The sequence below is a fragment of the Delphinapterus leucas genome, chromosome 1, assembly GCF_059928025.1.
Source record: "Delphinapterus leucas isolate spDelLeu-1000000601 "Yukka" chromosome 1, BTC_Dleu_Yukka2, whole genome shotgun sequence".
NCBI lineage: Eukaryota > Metazoa > Chordata > Mammalia > Artiodactyla > Monodontidae > Delphinapterus > Delphinapterus leucas.
Window position 1 is genome coordinate 60,563,292 of NC_143129.1, and position 20,884 is coordinate 60,584,175.

Consider the following 20,884-nt stretch of genomic DNA (forward strand, 5'->3'; position numbering starts at 1 on the left):
AGCTGAATCTAAAAGGTATAAGAAGGGTATGTAACCAACAGGAAAACAAAAACAGAAACAGCACTTGGAAGACAAAACTCAGAACTTGCCCCAAAATGCTGCAGGCAAGAAAGCTGACTTTTCTAGATATTTACAGAGCGAACAAAACACTAAAGGACCATCCGTGGTAACAGGTGACAAAGGATTCAGAACTACTAAGCTCTTCTGTCGCTTTGATCTTCTCTACTCATATCCATCCCAAAAGGTTGAGCCCACATGAAATCTTGAGTTGCAACGTCTTCTTCACCTTACTTGTTCACCTTAACGCTATTTGAAGTTGAACAGAGAAGCCCAAAGCAAAACAGTGTTGAGTAATTCAAGTTCCTAAGCCAAGGAAAATTATTTCCCTGCCTAAATTATACATGTGCTCACAGAATATTGTGGGTTATAGGCAGGAATCCAGAGAACAAAGATACCAGAAGAGAGAAGGCAGGCAGATGTCTTAATTTTCAAAAATGACAGATTAAGTCAATTCTGTAAGCTGAAAAGTAAACTGATTGTCAAAGCTTGGGAAAGTAAAAACCAAAACAGACTATTAAATAAGCTGGAAGGGAATCAGTGCTTACTACATACCAGCACAGGTTCACTAAGTATGAGTTTCACCAAAACCACTTTATGTCCTTTTTTTTTAATTGGCAAGTCTGAGAGCACATTAGTATCTCAGCAAGGCATTACAAAGACCCACTTACCACTTAGATGGAAAAATACATGGTGGACCACATTTGGAGTTACATAGCTGATTGAATGATTGACCCTCCTCAGAGAATGAATATCATTACTATGGATACATCCTAACCTCCCTGTGTGCATGCAAAAGCCACTTCAACCCCTACCACTCCTCCATGCACATTATGACCCTGCATTTCTTAATTCTCACCTGCCTTCTCAAACCACCGTGCACATGCTCTTTCTTCTACCAGGAAACGCTCTCCCTACTTATCTGCCTAGTAAACCCATCCTTTAAGCCTTAGTTTCAACACTATCTCCATTATTCCCCTAAGGCAGTCAGATGCACCTGCTCACAGATACGAAGCACAGAGCTCCATCACAGCCATTAATTTCCATTCATTCAACAACTACTTTTGCTGCCCTCCCATGTGCCATGCACTCTCTAAGGCTATAATGATTCAGAGACCAAACATGAGTTCTTGTCTTTGCAGAACTCACTTCTGGTGATGATGCAGGCAAGTAAAGAGTTACAACCCAACGTGGGCAGTGTCATGATTTGGGCAAGCACAACACACCAGTGTGCCACCTCTGATGGGCCACTGTGATTTGGGGTGAAGGTGTTGAGGGGAAGAAAGAAGGCAGATCTTAGATAAAGTTAAAGACAAAGAGAATAGGAGAAGAAGGGGCGTTCCAAGGAAAACAGTACCCTGAGAGAGTGGGGAGTTTGAAGAACTGCTGTAGTGATGCTGACTGTTGGTAGCATATGCAAAGGGAGATACTAAAGAGACAGAGCCATTATGTGAGCTCTTCCAAAAGGCAAAACTGTGATCAATAGAAGCCAAATTCACGTGTATTTTAATAAACTGAAACAGTGGCCCAAAACTCAGTCAACAAGGCAAAATGCAGTAGAAATGAATGCAAAGCTCTTCCCATGGGTGCAAAAAATCAACTAAAACCAACTACACAAGGTAAGGCTGGGGAGTGGGTTATAAACAAGATCTTTGATGAATAATAATCTCAGCATGTGATAACAATATCCCATGATAACATATCCCATTATGAAATGCCTTTGGATTTGATAGGTCTTTCCTAAGTTGAAGAGCCTTATTCATTCCTTATCCATAACCATCTGATTTCAGTTGCTGGAGAGACCATCCTGGTTGATGGAGACCGTGAGGAATTCCAGCTTGTTGACCTGCTTCCTAGGACCCACTATACCGTCACTCTGTATGCCGCCAGTGGGCCTCTCACCAGTGGCACGATCAGCACCAACTTCTCTACCCGTGAGTACATGGTCAGCTTCATATCTAGTATCCTGAGAGGCTTTTATTGATCCTGAAAATGATCAGTTTCCATGTGCTCAACTAGATTATAGTCTATAGGTTTTGGACATTGCAGCTGTGAGCTATCCTTATTTTAGTTAACTGCCGCCCAAATGCCAGTGAAAGTGAGTTGCAGCTCTCTTCCTGGGTCTGGCTGACAGCAGTACAACCAGGCCAACAGAGGCCAGTACTGAGAATGCATCTGGCCCGGAAAAATCTGATAGATATTAAAGAGCTTAATATTGGGGAGGGAGTTGCTGGGTATGGTCATGGCCAGGAGAACAGCAGACAAAGGTATAGGTGTGGGAATGCTATATGTTCAAGAGTGAGCTCACACACATGCAGGTTTAACAAGGTCATGATTTCAGACCTAGAGGGTCAGATCGGAAGATATCACATCTAGGCCCGGAGGGTCAGGTGAGGGAAGGGGGAATAGCTGCAGGAATGATCATGACATGACGATTACCTTCTGGCCCAGCAGTGCCCTTTAGGCTCCTGTCCAAGCTAGAACTGGGGTTAGCATGTGAGCAGCCCAGAGACCACATAGATAGACAGACTGATCTACATGCCTGGAATCAAAGAGGAAGGAGATGGAGGGGCAGGCACTACTGGCGTTTTCTCCTCTCTTCAGTCCTGGATGCTCCTGCCAATCTGACAGCAAGTGAAGTCACCAGACAAAGTGCCCTGATCTCCTGGCAGCCTCCCAGAGCAGAGACTGAGAATTACATCTTGACCTACAAATCCACCGATGGAAGCCGCAAGGTGAGATTTTTCTGGAAAGGGGAAAGACCGTTGCTGTCCAGCAATCCACAAGGGAACAAGCTAGGTTTGCCACTATGGATACCTAGCGTGCTGTTGAGGAAAGAGCCTTCATCTGCAAGCCAACGATTTGGGTGCTAGTCTTGCCTCCGCTACTACTCTCCATACAAGTTGAGGCAAAGCACTCAACCTCTCTGAGCCTCAGTTTCTTCTCTAGGTAATGGGGGCATCTACCCTGCAAGTTCACTTAGGTGTGGTGATGTGACCAATATGATGACGCACCAGCTTCCAAGGCAATATAAGTACACAGTAGTGGAACGGTTTTTCACTAACAGGGCCAAGCAAACATGAGCTGGATACCAAACTGGACAGTCTCACATGCCTCTAGATAAGCATTATAAAGGCTACATCTATATAGCCCGCAATAGAGATGACAAATTTCGGTTTTAGGTGACCAGTTGAAACAGTTCACCTAGAGCACGGGTTGTCAAATTTTTGTTAACAGTGGAATCCTTTTTAAAAGTGAAATCATATTCAGAAGCCAAATACAGAGAATAGATTTAAGTAGAGCTAGTCTGTTGGATGTGGAAGAGGGAAGCCTAGGTTCCTGCATCTCAGGGCTCCAGGGGGCCCTGTGCAATCCGAAAACCACTGGATTCAATAATGCCGGGCCTAAGTTTCTCCCAATGTGCATCCGTGAGATAGGAGCTGGCCTCAGTCTCACATAGGAGCTGTTTTCCCTGCTTATTGGAATGGTTTCCTTCTTACATAATGTGGGATGGAGAGGATAAAAATGGCCACTGCAATACCGACCTTGGGGTCTGAACTTCCCTTCCCCACTGCCCTCCATGGTGACGCCTCTGCTCACCCCCTTCCACCTCCCTCCTCCGCCTATCCCGCAGGAGCTGATTGTGGATGCGGAGGACACGTGGATCCGACTGGAGGGCCTGTCTGAGAGCACAGACTACACGGTGCTCCTGCAGGCGGCCCAGGACACCGAGCGGAGCAGCATCACCTCCACCGCCTTCACCACAGGTGAGAGATTTCCTGCTGCCCTGATGCCTTCTCCTCCCCTGGGTGGCGTCTGGCTCCTCGGCTGCCTCTGCTGAGACTTGGCCAGGGAGGAGCCCATCAGAGAAACTCAACTGCCTCTTCCTGCAAAGGAAAATAATTATTCCCTCCACTCCTGCCTTCCAAGGCCCTGCCAGGAACCTCTCACTACCAAGGCAGCCACAGGAGCCAGCAGTGCAAAGTCCTGGTCCACCTGCACCAACTAAATGCACCAAGTAAGAGAGCAGGCTCCTGTTGAGATTTTCTGCAAGGGTCTTTCCAGCACAGTTTGTCCTCCCCTCCTTCCTTCCTCTGCTGCCTGTAATCAGATTCACCTAGTAAAAGTCCCAGGAGTAAAGCCCCAATATTAAAACTGTGGTTCTTCTCCACACACAAAGCACTTTTGCATTTCTATGGTCTCAACTCATCCTTATAACAACTGGTGAGAAGGGCCTTATTATCCCCATTTCATCTCAGATGATGAAACTCAGGTGCATGGAGATCAAATAACTTACATGGCAGTAAGTGGCTGGGTCAGAACTTGAACCAAGGTCTTCTCCTTCTAAGTCCAGCATTCTTCCTGCTTTCCCTCATTTAAGTATCAGCAGAAGATACTGGAAATGCCCTTAAGGGATAAGGGTGTCCTAATGTGTATAACAGGAAATAAACTAACACCTGACCTTTGAGAGCTATCTGACAGGCACTGCTGTTCTAACTGCGTTATGTGTACTATTTAATTCTCATGACAGCCTGTGAGGTATGTTCTAGTGTCCTTATTTACAGATGAGGAAACTGGGCCACAGAGAGGTGAGGTAACTCACCTAAGATCCCATAGCTCTCAAGTAGGAGACGTGGGATTGACCCCCAGTTGTTCTGCCTCTGGGGTCTGTGCTGTTAACAACCCTTTCTAGCACTTCCCACGGTACCTCTCTACAGTCTGTAATGTGGGACTGCCCAGTCCAGACCTTGAATTCTCTCCCCCTCCCATGTTCTGAGGGGGTTGGCTCTACACAGTGTGGGGCAGGTGTAGGCATGTTCCTTATCCCTAGACACACTTCTGCCTGCCGTCTTAGAGCACCAGGGTGATTGGATTGCTGTCCACACCCCAGAGCCCATCCTCCCATCACCAGAGAGAAGTGACAGAAATTCCCCCATCCCTACCCAGGTGCCTCCCCGACTAGACTTGTTCTGAATAACAAAGCAGGACACTGGATCAAATACATTAAAACATCGCTAGTGATTCTTTAGGGTAGTGAGATTATGAATGAGTCCCCTTTTTCTTTCTGTTTTATACTTTTCAATATCTTGCAAAGTGTCGACAATGAGCACATTAATCAGAAAAATAATTTTTAATAAAAAAATAAAAATAAACCTTGCTCACACAACCAAGAAATGAATCCAAGATGGGTCCTTGACAAGTGGAATTTGGAGGACACTTGATCTCTTTTATGGGCTGAAGTCGGTTACGCTCACACTCCATGACCTTTCTAGGGGTATCTTATCTCAGAACCAAGGCATCACCCTCTTCTTGGTCAAGCCTTTCCCTGCACATTCACAGGTTAATTAAAGGGTCCTCTAGGCTTTCCTTTCCTAAGCCACCACTCTAAGACCCATGGATTGGAGCTTTTTCACTGAATTAAAATTTTCCTTCCCCTAAAACAAATACAGATGACAGAAACATAAACAGAGCCCCTGATCTGCATATTTATTAGGTCTAAACTAATCATTTCATTCCAAAAATGCATGGGTTTCAAGGCTTGCTCAGTGTAGTATGAGCTTTCAATTCCCATCCTGGTAACGGCACAGCTAGTGGTTGTGAGCAGGACGGCAATATGCCTGAGGTTTCTGCAGTATCTTGCAGCTGTGCCTTGCTCCAGGTCTGCCTGGGCTGTAAAATATGCCAGCTTCTGTGCCCACCGCTGGCCTCTCTTAGACGAAGCTGCCTCCAGCGGGTGTGCAATAGTTAGAATCCCGAATCCAGCTGGGGGCCCAGCAAGATCCAATAAACAGAGGGTTGACAATTCGTGGAAATCTGGGGAAGAGCCCAGGGGAGTGGCTTTGTTTGGAGGACAGCACAGGGGGACCATCAGGATGTATTTAGGTATTTCTTCGTTTGTTTGTATGAGACTTCAACTGACACTGGGCGACTGCAGCATGACCAATACCCCTCGGAAAGGAGAACACTGAAGAGCCCACTTGCCTGTACCATCAATGTAAGTTACTGCCTGAGTTGCTCCAAGCAGTTTGGGGAATCAGAGAAGGACTTGCTACTACAACTACAGTGGTGCATGGCAAAGACGGGTCCATGTTTAGAAGTTTTCACAGAGTTTTACTGGAAAGCTCAAATTTAAATCTCAATCACTGACGCACACCAAACCCTGCTGGCTTTGTCTTGGAGATTTACCAGAACCCCCTGAACTGACCAGTTACAGAATGAAAAGTTCAGGGACAGAAGTAATGCATGTGACATCACCTTGCACAAAGCCTGGCACATAGCAGACATAATAAACGGTGGTTGAGTGGAATAGTTAAATCCCAGCTGCAGAGCACAGAAGAGGGGTTTCTGGTTAAAGAAAGCTCTAGGAGGAGAGGGTTCTCAGTATCCTTCAAAGGGAAGACACAGGCAAAAAGGTACTGCCCGCAGGGTATGATGCCCAGCGTCCCCCTGATTGCAGGCTCTTTCTGCCACCCCACATGCAAATTTCCCCGAATAAATTACACAAAGCCTACAGAGTCATCTGCGTGTCAATATTAATGAGTCCTCATTGCCTGTGCCACGCCCTCCCTCTTTTCTACCCCCATCCTCCAATTGCCCCACCAAAAAAGCAAATTTTATTAAAGAAGAAGAGAGTACAAGGGTACCAGCTTCCTAAGTATGGGGGTGGAGATGTCCTCAAGAAGAGGATTGGGGTTTACTTGATAGGTGGCATGAGCTAGACTCCTTTACAAGGAGTCTGGGAAAAGAGAGGCCTCCGGCACCTGGGCGCCCAGGTGTTTCTCATCCCAGAACTCCCCTGTCTGCCCATATATCTCCTGAGATGCCCTGAGAGTGGGCTTCCTCTGGGAAGAGAGGTTGGGGCAGCAGCGCCTCAGGTCTGATTCTGCTCTTCTCTGAGCACCCCCAACACTCAGCACATCCCAAACCATCCTCTTCCTGCCCCTCCATCAGGACCAGCGCTTATTCCCTTCACACCTCTGAAGCCACATAGTGTACCCTGCAAGCTCCATCTGCAGGATCCTGTCACTTGCTTAAAAGAGAGAGAGAGAGAGAGAGGAAAAGAGAAAGAAACAAAAACAAAGAGCAGAGTATCTTCCCGTACTCGAAAGATTGGAGGCCTGCTGGCCTGAACCCCATGAATCACTCCTGCTGGGCAAGAGGGCTGAGGAACACCAGAGCATCCTATGTTATGGCAAACCAGGGCTGATGGATTTAGAGGCTAATTTCATTCTAATAACTGGCATCCTTTCTGACTTCACTGACAGTACCTGAGCTTTCCACTTATCAGCATCCTATTCTTAGGACAGGCTGATCTCAGCTGATCTTTCTAAGCATTTTTTATGTTGTGTCTTAGGGAACAAAAGAGCTTAAAGCTGGACCCCAAAGTGGCCTCCATCCATTGACAAGCCCTCATCTTGTCCTGGGTGGGCCAAGTAAAGAGACTCATTTCAAGTAGATGCCTACTTAAGGGTCTAGAAAAAAGTTGAGATGTTACAAAAAATAAAATAAAAATAAAAGAGAGAGAGACAAAAGGGAAGAACTGGCTCCCACAAAACCTCAAAAAACTCCTTTGATCAAGATGTCTCCCCTTGTTGCATTCCTGCCATATAACATAAGCCCATTTCATTTTTTCCATCATGTTAATAGCTTCCTGTCCTCTTGTCTCTGGTGTTTGCACAAGACTCTGGGGGGAATTAAATACAAGCAGTATGGAAGAGAAAAAAAATATGGACACATTATTTATAATTTACTGTCGCCTGAAATTTCATTCAAGGTCTGCTTGTCTTTTAGAAACATGAATATAAATGAGGAAACAAATATTCCCCACAGAGCAACAGGGACTTTGCGAAATGATCTTCTGAGAAGCCAATTTCATTGTCTATTTTAATACTATAAGAAGCAAACAAGGCACTCGCTAAAGCTTGTCCTCCGAGACAGTGAACACAATAAAACTGGTTGTCTTGACCTTGAGGTCAAGCGAAGACAATCATTTTCGGAAGCCCCCAGAGATAGGTAATGAGAAGTTTTCTTTATTGCCTGTGCTTCCGTCCCTGCTCTTCCAAAGCCAGGCTGAGCTGCTCTCTGGGGCTTTTAAGGAAAACTCCGGGAGTGTACTCTAACACAAGCTTCAGTTTTTGAGGTTGTGAAAATTAAGGAAAATGGGCAAACCCTAGGTTCTGGAACAATAGGTGGTGGACCATGCAAGTCCACATAGTTATCAATGGGCAAGGAAAGCCTGATGACCACTGTTCATTGCAATCTACTCCTATATACGCCACACTTCCCCGCACCAGAGTAGGGAACTGAAGGGGCTTCTCTCCGCTCCACTACTTAGAACCAGCTCTGAGCAGAGCTGAGTAAACAGCTCTGAGTAAACTTCACTGAGACAAGCAAACCCCTAAAAGGAGAGGCCCACCTTCTCCTTTGTCCATCAGGGTTCCTGTGCTAGATAAGTATTAGCTATTATTATTTGAACTTTTGAAGTCTTTCTTAAAAAAATCTTTCCCTTGCCTGTAGGACACAAACATATTTTTCTATATATCCTTCTATTAACTTACTGGATTTATTTGTATATCTAGTCTATTTTGTACACAGTATTAAGTAGGGATACGGCGAGCCAATTTCCCCAGCATCTTCTACTGAACAGTCCATCTATTCTCCACTGATTTGTGGTGCTGTATTGTATATTAAATTCCCATATATACATGGCTCTGTCTCTGAACTCTGAACTCCTATTCTATTCCATGCTCTATTTATCTGTTCTTTTGCCAACACTACGTTGTGCTTTTTTTAATCTCCCCCAACGTTTAATGCTTTTGACATCATATTCTACATCTTTTTGTTTTGTGTATCCCTTAACTACTTATTGTGAATATAGGTGATTTTACTACTTTTGTCTTTTAAACTTCCTACTAGCTTTATAAGTGGTTGATCTACTACCTTTACTGTATGTTTGCCTTTACCAGTAAGATTTTTCCTTTTGTAATTTTCATGTTTCTAATAATGGTCTTTTCCTTTCCACTTAAAGAAGTCTCTTAACATGTCCTGTAATGCCAGTTTAGTGGTGCTGAACTCTTTTAGCTTTTGTTTGTCCATAAAATTCTTTATCTCGCCTTCAAATCAGTAAGATAGGCCTGCTGGGTAGACTATGGTTGTAGGTTCTTCCCTTTTATCACTTTGAATATATCATGCTACACCCTCTGGCTTGAAAAGCTTCTACTGAAAAGTCAGCTGAAAGTCTCATGGGAGTCCCCTTGTGTGAAACTAGTTTCTTTTCACTTGCTGCTTTTAAAATTCTTTCTCTTTAATTTTTGCCATTTTAATTATAAAGTGTCTTGATGTGGACCTTTGGGCTCATCTTGTCTGGGACCCTGTCCTTCCTGAACTTGGATGTCTCTTTCCTTTCCCAGGTTAGGAAAGTTTTCAGCTATTATTTCTTCAAATAAGTTCTTTGCCCCCTTTTCTCTCTTTTCTCCTTCTGGGACCCCAATAACGTGAATGTTAGTACACTTAATGTCATTCCAGAGGTCTCTTAAACTATCCTCATTTTCTTAAATTATTTTTCTTTTTTCTGTTCAGCTTGGGTAATTTCCACTACTCTGTCTTCCAGTTCTCTGATCTTTTCCTCTGTATCATCTAATCCACTGCTGATTTCTTTTAGTGTTTGTTTGTTTTTTTAAATTTAGTTATTGTATTCTTTAGTTCTGTTTGGGCCTTCTTTATATTTTCTAACTCTTTGTCAAACTCCTCACTGTATTTATTCATTCTCCTGAGTTCATCAACCATCTTTATGATTGTTACCTTGAACTCTACTGGGTAGATTGCTTATCTCCACTTTGTTTAGTTCTTTTGAGGTTTTGTCTTGTTCTTTCATTGGAACATACTCCTATGTCTTCTAATTTTACCTCATTCTCTATTTTCATTTCTACGTATTAAGTAGGTCAGTTATGTTTCCCATCTCGGACTGGTAGCCTTATGTAGGAGACGTCCTATGGGGCCCAGCAGCACACTGCTCTCTGGTCACCAGAGCTATAAACTCTAGAAGTTCCCCCTACGTGGGCTGTGTGGGCCCTTCTGTTGTGGCAGGGCTGACTATTGTGGTTATGCTCGAAGGTGGGACTGGCCTCTGGCCTGGTTGGCTGCCTGGCCCTGACCCATGTGGCGGTTGCTGGCCCATGGTGGACAGGGCCAGGTTCTGGCGAGGCTAGCTGTGTAGTCCAGGGGATCCGAGGCTAGTGCCAGACCACTGGTGGGCGGGTAAGCCCCTGGTGCTAATAGGCTAGAAGGAGGATTCCAAAATGGCACTTGCCAGCATCAGTGTCCTTGTTGTAGGACAAGCTCCCCAAAATGCCTGCCACCAACATCTATGTCCCCAGGGGGCATTCCAGTTGCCTCCTGCCTCTTTGGGAGGCTCTCCAAGATAAGCAAGTGGGTCTGATCCAGGCTTCGTTCAAATTCCTGCCTCTGCACTGGGACTCACTTGCCACTATCTCCCCCCATCGCAGACCCTGGCCTCAACTAGGGTGGTCAGGAAAGGCCTCTCTTTGAGCTGAGACATTTCAGCCAGGAGTTGCAAGATGAGAGTGAATTACACAAGAAAAGCATTCCGAGCCTAGAGAAGAGTAATTACTACAACTCTAGGGAGGAATAACTTTGCCATGTTCAACAGATTAAAAGAAAGCCAGGAAACTGGCTCAAGATGGCGGAGTAGAAGGACGTGCTCTCAGTCCCTCTTGCGAGAGCAGTGAAATCACAACCAACTGCTGAACAATCATCTATAGGAAGACACTGGAACTCACCACAAGAGATACCCCACATCCAAAGACAAAGGAGAAGCCACAGTGAGATGGTAGGTGGGGCGCTATCACAATAAAATCAAACCCCATAACTGCTGGGTGGGTGACTCACAAACTGGAGCACAATTTTACCACAGAAGTCCACCCACTGGATTGAAGGTTCTGAGCCCCACGTCAGGCTTCCCAATCTTGGGTTCTGGCAATGGGAGGAGGAATTCCCAGAGAACCAGACTTTGAAGGCTAGCGGGATTTGCTTGCAGGACTTAGACTGGACCAGGGGAAACAGAGACTCCACTCCTGGAGGGCACACTCAAAGTACTGTGCACATCAGGACCAAGGGGGAAGGAGCAGTGACCCCATAGGAGACTGAACCATATCTACCAGCTAGTGTTGGAGGGTCTCCTGCAGAAGCAGGGGGTGGCTGTGGCTCACCACAGGGACAAGGACACTGGCAGCAGAAGCTCTGGGAAGAACTCCTTGGCATAAGCCCTCCTGGAGTCTGCCATTAGTCCCACCAAAGAGCCTGTAGCTTCCAGTGCTGGGTCTCCTCAGGCCAAACAACCAACAGGGAGGGAACTCAGCCCCACCCATCAGCAGACAAGCAGATTAAAGTTTTACTGAGCTCTGTCTACCAGAGCAACACCCAGCTCTACCCACCACCAGTCCCTCCCATCAGGAAGCTTGCATAAGCCTCTTACATAGCCTCATCCACCAGAGGGCAGAAAGCAGAAGCAAGAAGAACTACAATTCTGCAGCCTGCGGAATGAAAGCCACATTCACAGAAATACAGACAAAATGAAAAGGCAGAGGACGATGTACTAGTTGAAGGAACAAGATAAAACCCCAGAAAAAAAGAGCTAAATGAAGTGGAGGTAGGCAGCTTTCCAGAAAATGAACTCAGTATAATGATAGTGAAGATGATCCAGGACCTCGGAAAAAGAATGGAGGCAAAGATCGAGAAGATGCAAGAAATGTTTAACAAAGACCTAGAAGAATTAATGAAGAAACACCTAGAAGAATTAAACAACAAACAAACAGAGATGAACAATACAATAAATTAAATGAAAAATACACTAGAAGGAATCAATAGCAGAATAACTGAGGCAGAAGAACAGATAAATGACCTAGAAGACAGACTGATGGAATTCACTGCAGCAGAACAAAATAAAGAAAACAGAATGAAAAGAAGTGAAGACAGCATAAGAGACCTCTGGGACAACATTAAACGCACCAACATTCGCATTACAGGTGTTCCAGAAGGAGAAGAGAGAGAGAAAGGACCCAAGAAAATATTTGAAGAGATTATAGTTGAAAACTTCCCTAACATGGGAAAGGAAATAGCCACCCAAGTCCAGGAAGCACAGAGAGTCCCAGGCGGGATAAACCCAAGGAGAAACATGCCGAGACACATAGTAATCAAATTGAACAAAATTAAAGACAAAGAAAAATTATTAAAAGCAACAAGGGTAAAACGACAAATAACATACAAAAGAACTCCCATAATGTTGACAGCTGATTTCTCAGCAGAAACTCTCCGAGACAGAAGGGAGTGGCACAATATATTTAAAGTGATGAAAGGGAAGAAGCTACAATCAAGATTATTCTACCTGGCAAGGATCTCATTCAGATTTGATGGAGAAATCAAAAGCTTTACAGACAAGCAAAAGCTAAGACAATTCAGCACCACCAAACCAGCTCTATGACAAACACTAAAGGAACTTCTCTAAGTGGGAAACACAAGAGAAGAAAAGGACCTACAAAAACAAACCCAAAACAATTAAGAAAATGGTAATAGGAACATACATATTGATAATTACCTTAAATGTGAATGCATTAAATGCTCCAACCAAATGACACAATAGACCAGATAGATTTAATTGATATTTATAGGACATTCCATCCAAAAACAGCAGATTACACTTTCGTCTCAAGTGCACATGGAACATTCTCCAGGATAGATCACATACTGGATCACAAATCAAGCCTTGGTAAAATTAAGAAATTTGAAATCATATCAAGGATCTTTTCCAACCACAACGCTATGAGATTAGAAGTAAATTACAGGGAAAAATACGTAAAAAACACAAACATGTGGAGGCTAAACAATACGTTACTAAATAACCAAGAGACCACTGAAGAAATCAAAGAGGAAATCAAAACATACCTAGAGACTAAGCCCGTGCACCACAACTACTGAGCCTGCGCTCTACAGCCTGTAAGCCACAACTACTGAGCCCGTGCGCCTAGAGCCCATGCTCCGCCAGAAGAGAAGCCACGGCAATGAGAAGCTTGCGCACAGCAACAAAGACCCAACGCAGCCAAATGACAATGAAAACACAATGATCCAAAACCTATGGGATGCAGCAAAAGCAGTTCAAAGGGGAAGGTTATAGCAATACAATCCTACCTCAAGAAACACCTCAAATAAACAATCTAACCTTACACCTAAGAAACTAGGGAAAGAAGAACAAACAAAACCCAAAGTTAGTAAAAGGAAAGAAATCATAAAGATCAGAGCAGAAATAAATGAAATAGAAACAAAGAAAACAATAGTAAAGATCAATAAAACTAAAAGCTGGTTCTTTGAGAAGATAAACAAAATTGATAAACCTTTAGCCAGACTCATCAAGAAAAAGGAGAGGACTCAAATCAATAAAATTAGAAATGAAAAAGGAGAAGGTACAACGGACACCACAGAAATACAAAACATCATAAGAGACTACTACAAGCAGCTCTATGCCAATAAAATGGACACCTGGAAGAAATGGACAAATTCTTAGAAAGGTATAACCTTCCAAGACTGAACCAGGAAGAAACAGAAAATATGAACAGACCAATCACAAGTAATGAAATTGAAACTGTGATTAAAAATCTTCTAACATGGGCTTCCCTGGTGACCCAGTGGTTAAGAATCTGCCTGCCAATGCAGGGGACACGGGTTCAAACCCTGGTCTGGGAAGATCCCACATGCCGCGGAGCAACTAAGCCCGTGCACCACAACTACTGAGCGTGTGCTCTAGAGCCTGTGAACCACAACTACTGAGCCTGTGCACCTAGAGCCCATGCTCCGCCACAAGAGAAGCCATGGCAATGAGAAGCCTGCACACAGCAACAAAGACCTAACGCAGCCAAAAACAAATAAAAATGAATAAATTAAAAAAAAATCTTCCAACAAAGAAAAGTCCAGGACCAGATGGCTTCACAGGTGAATTCTATCAAACATTTAGAGAAGAGCTAACACCCATCCTTCTCAAACTCTTCCAAAAAAGTGCAAAGAAAGGAACACTCCTAAACTCATTCTACGAGGCCACCATCACCCTGATACCAAAAACAGACAGAGATGCTACAAAAAAAGAAAATTACAAACCAATATGACTGATGAATATAGATTCAAAAATCCTCAACAAAATACTAGCAAACCAAATCCAACAACACATTAAAAGGATCATACACCATGATCAAGTGGGATTTATCTCAGGGATGCAAGCCTTCTTCAATATACACAAATCAATCAATGTGATACACCATATTAAAAACCTGAAGAAAAAAAGCCACGTGATCATCTCCATAGATGCAGAAAAAACTTTTGACAAAATTCAACACTCATTTACGATAAAAACTCTCCAGAAAGTGGGCATAGAGGGAAGCTACCTCAACATAATAAAGGCCATATATTACAAACCCACAGCAAACATCATTCTCAAAGGTGAAAAAGTGAAAGCATTTCCTCTAAGATCAGGAACAAGACAAGGATATCCACTCTAGCCACTATTATTCAACATAGTTCTGGAAGTCCTAGCCATGGCAATCAGAGAAGAAAAAGAAATAAAAGGAATACAAATTGGAAAAGAAGGAATCAAACTATCACTGTTTGCAGATACATAGATAACCCTAAAGATGCCACCAGAAAACTACTAGAGCTAATCAATGAATTTGGTAAAGTTGCAGGATACAAAATTAATGCACAGAAATCTCTTGCGTTCCTATATGCTAACAATGAAAGATCAGAAAGAGAAACTAAGGAAACAATCCCACTCACCATTGTAACAAAAAGAATAAAATACCTAGGAATGAACCTACCTAAGGAGGTAAGAGACCTGTACTCAGAAGACTATGACACTGATGAAAGAAATCAAAGATGACACTAACAGATGGAGAGATATACCTTGTTCTTGGATTGGAAGAATCAATATTGTGAAAATGACTATACTACCCAAAGCAATCTACAGATTCAATGCAATCCCTATCAAATTACCAATGGCAATTTTTACAGAACTAGAACAAAAAATATTAAAATTTGTATGGAGACACAAAAGACCCCGAATAGCCAAAGCAATCTTCAGGGAAAAAAACAGAGCTGGAGGAATCAGACTCCCTGGCTTCAAACTATACTACAAAGCTACAGTAATCAAGACAATATGGTACTGGCACAAAAACAGAAATACGGATCAATTATACAGGATAGAAAGCCCAGAGATAAACCCACACACCTATGGTCAACTAATCTATGACAAAGGAGGCAAGAATATACAATGGAGAAAAGACAGTCTCTTCAATAAGTGGTGCTGGGACAACTGGACAGCTACATGTAAAAGGATGAAATTAGAACACTCCCTAACACCATACACAAAAATAAACTCAAAATGGATTAGGGCTTCCCTAGTGGTGTAGTGGTTGAGAGTCCGCCTGCTGATGCAGGGGACATGGGTTCGTGCCCTGGTCCGGGAAGATCCCACATGCCGTGGAGTGGCTGGGCCCATGAGCCATGGCCGCTGAGCCTGCACGTTCGGAGCCTGTGCTCCGCAACGGGAGAGGCCACAACAGTGAGAGGCCCGTGTACCACAAAAAAAAAAAAAATGGATTAAAGACCTAAATGTAAGCCCAGAGATTATAAAACTCTTAGAGGAAAACATAGGAAGAACACTCTTTGACATAAATCACAGCAATATCTTTTTTGACCCACCTCCTAGAGTAATGGAAATAAAAACAAAAATAAACAAATGGAACTTAATGAAACAAAAGCTTTTGCACAGCAAAGGAAACTATAAAGAAGATGAAAAGACAACTCTCAGAATGGGAGAAAATATTTGCAAACAAATCAACAGACAAAGGATTAATCTCCAAAATATACAAGCAGCTCATGCAGCTCAATATTAGAAAAACAAACAACCTAATCAAAAAATGGACAGAAGACCTAAATAGACATTTCTCCAAGGAAGACATACAGGTGGCCAAGAGGCACAAGAAAAGCTGCTCAACATCACCAATTATGAGAGAAATGCAAATCAAAACTACAATGAGGTATCACCTCACACCAGTTAGAAGGTGCATCATCAGAAAATCTACAAACAACGAATGCTGGAGAGTGTGTGGAGAAAAGGGAACCCTCCTGCACTGTTGGTGGGAATATAAATTGATACAGCCACTATGGAGAACAGTATGGAGGTTCCTTAAAAAACTAAAAATACAATTACCATGTGACCCAGCAATCCCACTACTGGACATATACCCAGAGAAAACCATAATTCCAAAAGACACATGCACCCCAAAGTTCATTGCAGCACTATGTACAATAGCCAGGTCATGGAAGCAACCTAAATGCCCATTGACAGACAGACAAATGGATAAAAAAGATGTGGTACATATATACAATGGAATATTACTCAGCCATAAAAAGGAACGAAATTGGGTCATTTGTAGTGGATGACCTAGAGACTGTCATACAGAGTGAAGTAAGTCAGAAAGAGAGAAACAAATATCATATATTAACACATATATGTGGAATCTAGAAAAATGGTACAGATGAACCGGTTTGCAAGGCAGAAATAGAGACACAGTTGTAGAGAACAAATGTACGGACACCATGGGGGGAAGGCAGGGCAGGGGGTGGTGGCAGTGGTGGTGGGATGAACTGGGAGATTGGGATTGACATATATACACTAATATGTATAAAATAGATAACTAATAAGAACCTGCTGTAAAAAAAAATAATAAAATAAAAATTTTAAAAATATTGGCAACATTACCAAAAAATAAATTAATTAATTAAAAAAATAAAAGAAAGCCAGTGAGAAAGTGGGAGGAGTGCAAGGCAGAGTCAGAGCATGCAGGAAGTTACAGGATGTGTTCAGGACTTTAGTTTTTATTCTAATTGCAGGAAGCCATTGCAATCGGAGCTGTTGCACTGGAGAAGCTATTGGAGGGTTTTCAGCAAGTGAGAAAAAGGATGAGATAGTATCACATGTACATTATTGAAAGATTACTCTGGTTAAAATATGGAGAATGGATGCAAGTGGAGCCAGAATAGCAAGAAGAGACCAAGTAGGAGGCTTTACCATAACCCAACCCTCTCCTTGCCATATTAAATCAAGAGACACAGAGAGGGGCCAGGCTGGAAGCTACCAGTCTGTGATCAATTAATCTGCCATGGAACTGGGTCTCCTGATATAAGTAAATCCAAGGAATAGTCAGGCAAATTCGAAGGAAAGATTTGGAAGCCTGTTGCATTTGTCCTTTGTGGGTAGAAGGCGGGTGGTCTGCCGTGCTTAAGACCTTCCTCAGCAACCCTGCTTAAGATAGAGACACTCAAGCTGTCTACTGCTCAGTTAATTCTATGTTTCCATTGACTCCTTAAAGACTGTTGTTATCTCTCTACCTTGATTCCTACTGCTACCTCCTGAATGGGGTCTTACCTCCACTCTCACCCTCATCTAATCTGTTCTCTACACTACAGTGAGAATGATCTTTCTAAAAACTTGAGCTTAAAGTCCATCAGGACTCTTCATCCTGTTTCCTTCAGGAGAAGGTCCACCTCCTTAAATGGCATGATCCAGTCCCTCTTATCTCCCCAAAACTCTTCCTTATCCATCCAACCCGGCTCTTCCTCTTGTTTCCTAGCTAAACCTGCAGTTTCCTATATAGGCCATGTTTTGCAAAGACCTAGAACACCCCTCTTCCACCAATTTGTGGTTAACTTCTACATCGGTTCCTAACTTAAGAAGCACTTTCTGATTAGCATTTGCTAATCTCTGCCCCATACCAGGCTCCACCACTCACCCTATCCTCACCAGCCCGAGAATTCATTGCATGCCCACTCCCATGTTTTGATACCTCCCTACGTTTATCTCTTTTCCAGAGTACTTAGGACTTGGGGTTATATTGTTCTATTTCTTCCACCAGAGTGTCAGCAACCTGAAAGATGGAACTGTGTCTTTTTCTTCTTTGTATTCCAATCTGTTAGCCCAGTATTTAGACCCCCAACAGACACTTCCTATATGTTTGTTGAATAAATACACAAAAGAATGAACAGGTAAACGAACTGGAAGATGCTGTGAAGGAGGCTAAGGTGGTAGGTTTGACAGCCCATGTGGACTAGACAGGTAACTTTTCCCTGTCCACAGCCTCAGACTCACTCCCCAAACCCTGCTACCCACAAACCCACTTCTGTGAAAAAAATGTAAGTGTGGGTGGCCAGAGGTGGTCTCACCTGTGCTAGTGTGGAGCAGCACCCTTTTCTCTGCAGTTGCAGAGAGACTTGCTGAGGTTGTTCTCAGAGAGAAACACTGATATCATGGTTTCGGTCCTGATGCTAAGGCCATTAAGAGTGGGCAGTGGGCAGACACTTTCCAAAGCCATTAACTCTGACCACTTTAAAGACCACATTCAAGAACACAAAGCAAGTAAGGGACAGAAAGAGTCTCTCCCTTCACTCCCAGCTGGCTGGGGGCTCTCCATTTGCACTGTGTGTCGTATAGCTCACTTCCCTCTACTCAGCATTCAGCCTCCAGATGCCCAACCCAAACCAATTTCTGAGCAATTCTTCCAGTGAGTGCCCCGGCCCTGTTGAGCTCCCAGTTACATCTAGAGATGCTTAACCATGAGACATTTCAGTGTACCGATCACTTGGCATTGCTTTCCTGTTAACTTGGTAATCATCACAGCCTGCATTAAAAACAAAAAAAACAAACAAAAAAAGCAGGGGGGCGGGGGAAAAGAAGCCTCTTTGTCAGGCCAGACCCTAGTAATTGTATCAAAGGAGAAGGGAAGAAAAGCCTTCCAGTTTTTCTCTTCATCCTAAAATTTCTGCCTTGGGAAAAATTACTGGGATGATCTATGTTAGGATTAAAGGTGAGTTTTTGATGATATTAGATGGGATAACATCCAGAGAGCTAGGGATGCCTGAAAACTGCCCTATCTCTTAAAAATGTATGAAGCCACAGTATACACGCAATGAATAAAGCAGACTGGGAATCAGTGTATTCTTTATCATTAGCTAAGCCTGAGTCCAATAACCCCAGAGGAGAACCTAATGCTAAAAACTGGAACACAAGGCTTAAACTCAAGGATAGAGTCTCATATGCCCTCTCACTCAATTTACATCTTGGGACCAGCCCACTCAAGACATGCTTACTGAGAAAGAGAGAGGGAAGGAAAGGGAGAGAGAAGGAAAAGGAGAAAGGGAAAGAAAATAAGGAAAGAGGGGAAGGAGGGGGAGAGACAGACAGACAGAAACTCGGTCTATTTATCCACCCTGCCATATGGATCTCAGCAGGGAAAACAGACCATCACACCCCTTGGGGCACAGTCTAGCTAACCAGCTCCACCTCTGCACTCTCTGAGGAGAGGGAAACATACTGGAGAAAGAGTGGAGTTCAAGTCCAGCTGGTCTTCAGGCTCATCTGAAGAGCTCTGGTGAAACACTGATTCCTGACACTTACCCCCCAGCATTCTGATTCAGTAGATCTGCTGCAGAACCCAGGAACCTGAATTTTAATAGTCCCTGGCTTGGGAACAATTAGTGAGTCTACTTCCTCTCATCAGGTGAAAAGGAATAATGATCATGGATTGGTGGTATGAGGTAAAACTTTTACAGTGTTAAGGGTCGGAGGCGGGTGGAGAAGAGTGGTTTCACGATAAATGTCGTCTCCAAGTTCCCAAGATGTGAATATTGCCGCTGCGGATATTCTGCATAAGAAAAATGCTTTTGATCATCTTTCCATTAATGCCACAGACTAAATTATGATAAGTGGAATCTCTAAACCACCGGGTGGCCTTGCCGTTTGTCAAAGGTAAGGCAAGCACACCCAGCAACTCTGCATCAGTCCCACACACATCTGGTGAGTGCCTCCACCGACCAGTCCAACGTGAAGGCCCAGAAGGAAGAAAACACGACCCCTTCTCTCCCAAGGTGCACTCTGAGACCTTCATCCCATCAGAACTTTTTTTTTTTTTTTTTTTTTGCGGTACGCGGGCCTCTCACTGTTGTGGCCTCTCCCGTTGTGGAGCACAGGCTCTGGACGCGCAGGCTCAGCGGCCATGGCTCACGGGCGCAGCCGCTCCGCGGCACGTGGGATCTTCCCGGACCGGGGCACGAACCCGTGTCCCCTGCATCGGCAGGCGGACTCTCAAACACTGCGCCACCAGGGAAGACCCCATCAGAACTTTTGACACTCCTTAGGTCACACTTTTTTCTTAAGTTGATTTTATTCCCGTTTTCTGACTTTATAAAAATGGATCCCTTTTTAAAAAAAATTTTTTTTTATTGAGGTACAGTTGCTTTACAATGTTGTTAGTTTCTGCTGTACAGTGAAGTGAATCAGCTATGTGTGTACATATATCCCCTCCCTCTTGGACCTCCCACCCTCCCCCATCCCACCCATCTCAGTCACCACGAAGCACAGAGCTGAGCTCCCTGCGCTATACAGCAGGTTCCCACTGGCTACCTATTTTACACATGGCATATGACCACCCTTCAGATATTTAAAAACTTCTCTCCTCCAGAGCAAACCATCTCATTTTCCTATATTTGTTTTTGGTAGTTCTACCTTTGAAGCAACTAATACGTTTGAGCCTTTAGAAAGTATCTGTAATAGAAAAATTAAATAATTGATCTTATCAATGTGAAGAAGCCTGTATAAGATTATTTATTTGTCTGTTCTAAAGTTTCATTTGGTTTTGTATGTGTATTTGGATGAGGTTGTCGTTTTGAGGTTTGGGAGAAGATGTCCTGTGGGGGACACGTTGGATATTGG

General features: G+C 43.6%; 1 protein-coding gene across 1 annotated transcript in view; it reads left to right on the plus strand.

Annotated features, from left to right (window-relative positions):
• The window catches only part of TNR (tenascin R), an 82,693-nt gene that overhangs the window by 47,457 nt on the left and 14,352 nt on the right, over window positions 1-20,884 (plus strand). Inside the window, exons 14-16 of the mRNA XM_022556645.3 lie at window positions 1,848-1,991; window positions 2,662-2,792; window positions 3,692-3,824. Of these exons, the coding sequence (XP_022412353.2) occupies window positions 1,848-1,991; window positions 2,662-2,792; window positions 3,692-3,824 (408 nt within the window). The remainder of the gene's footprint in view (window positions 1-1,847; window positions 1,992-2,661; window positions 2,793-3,691; window positions 3,825-20,884) is intronic.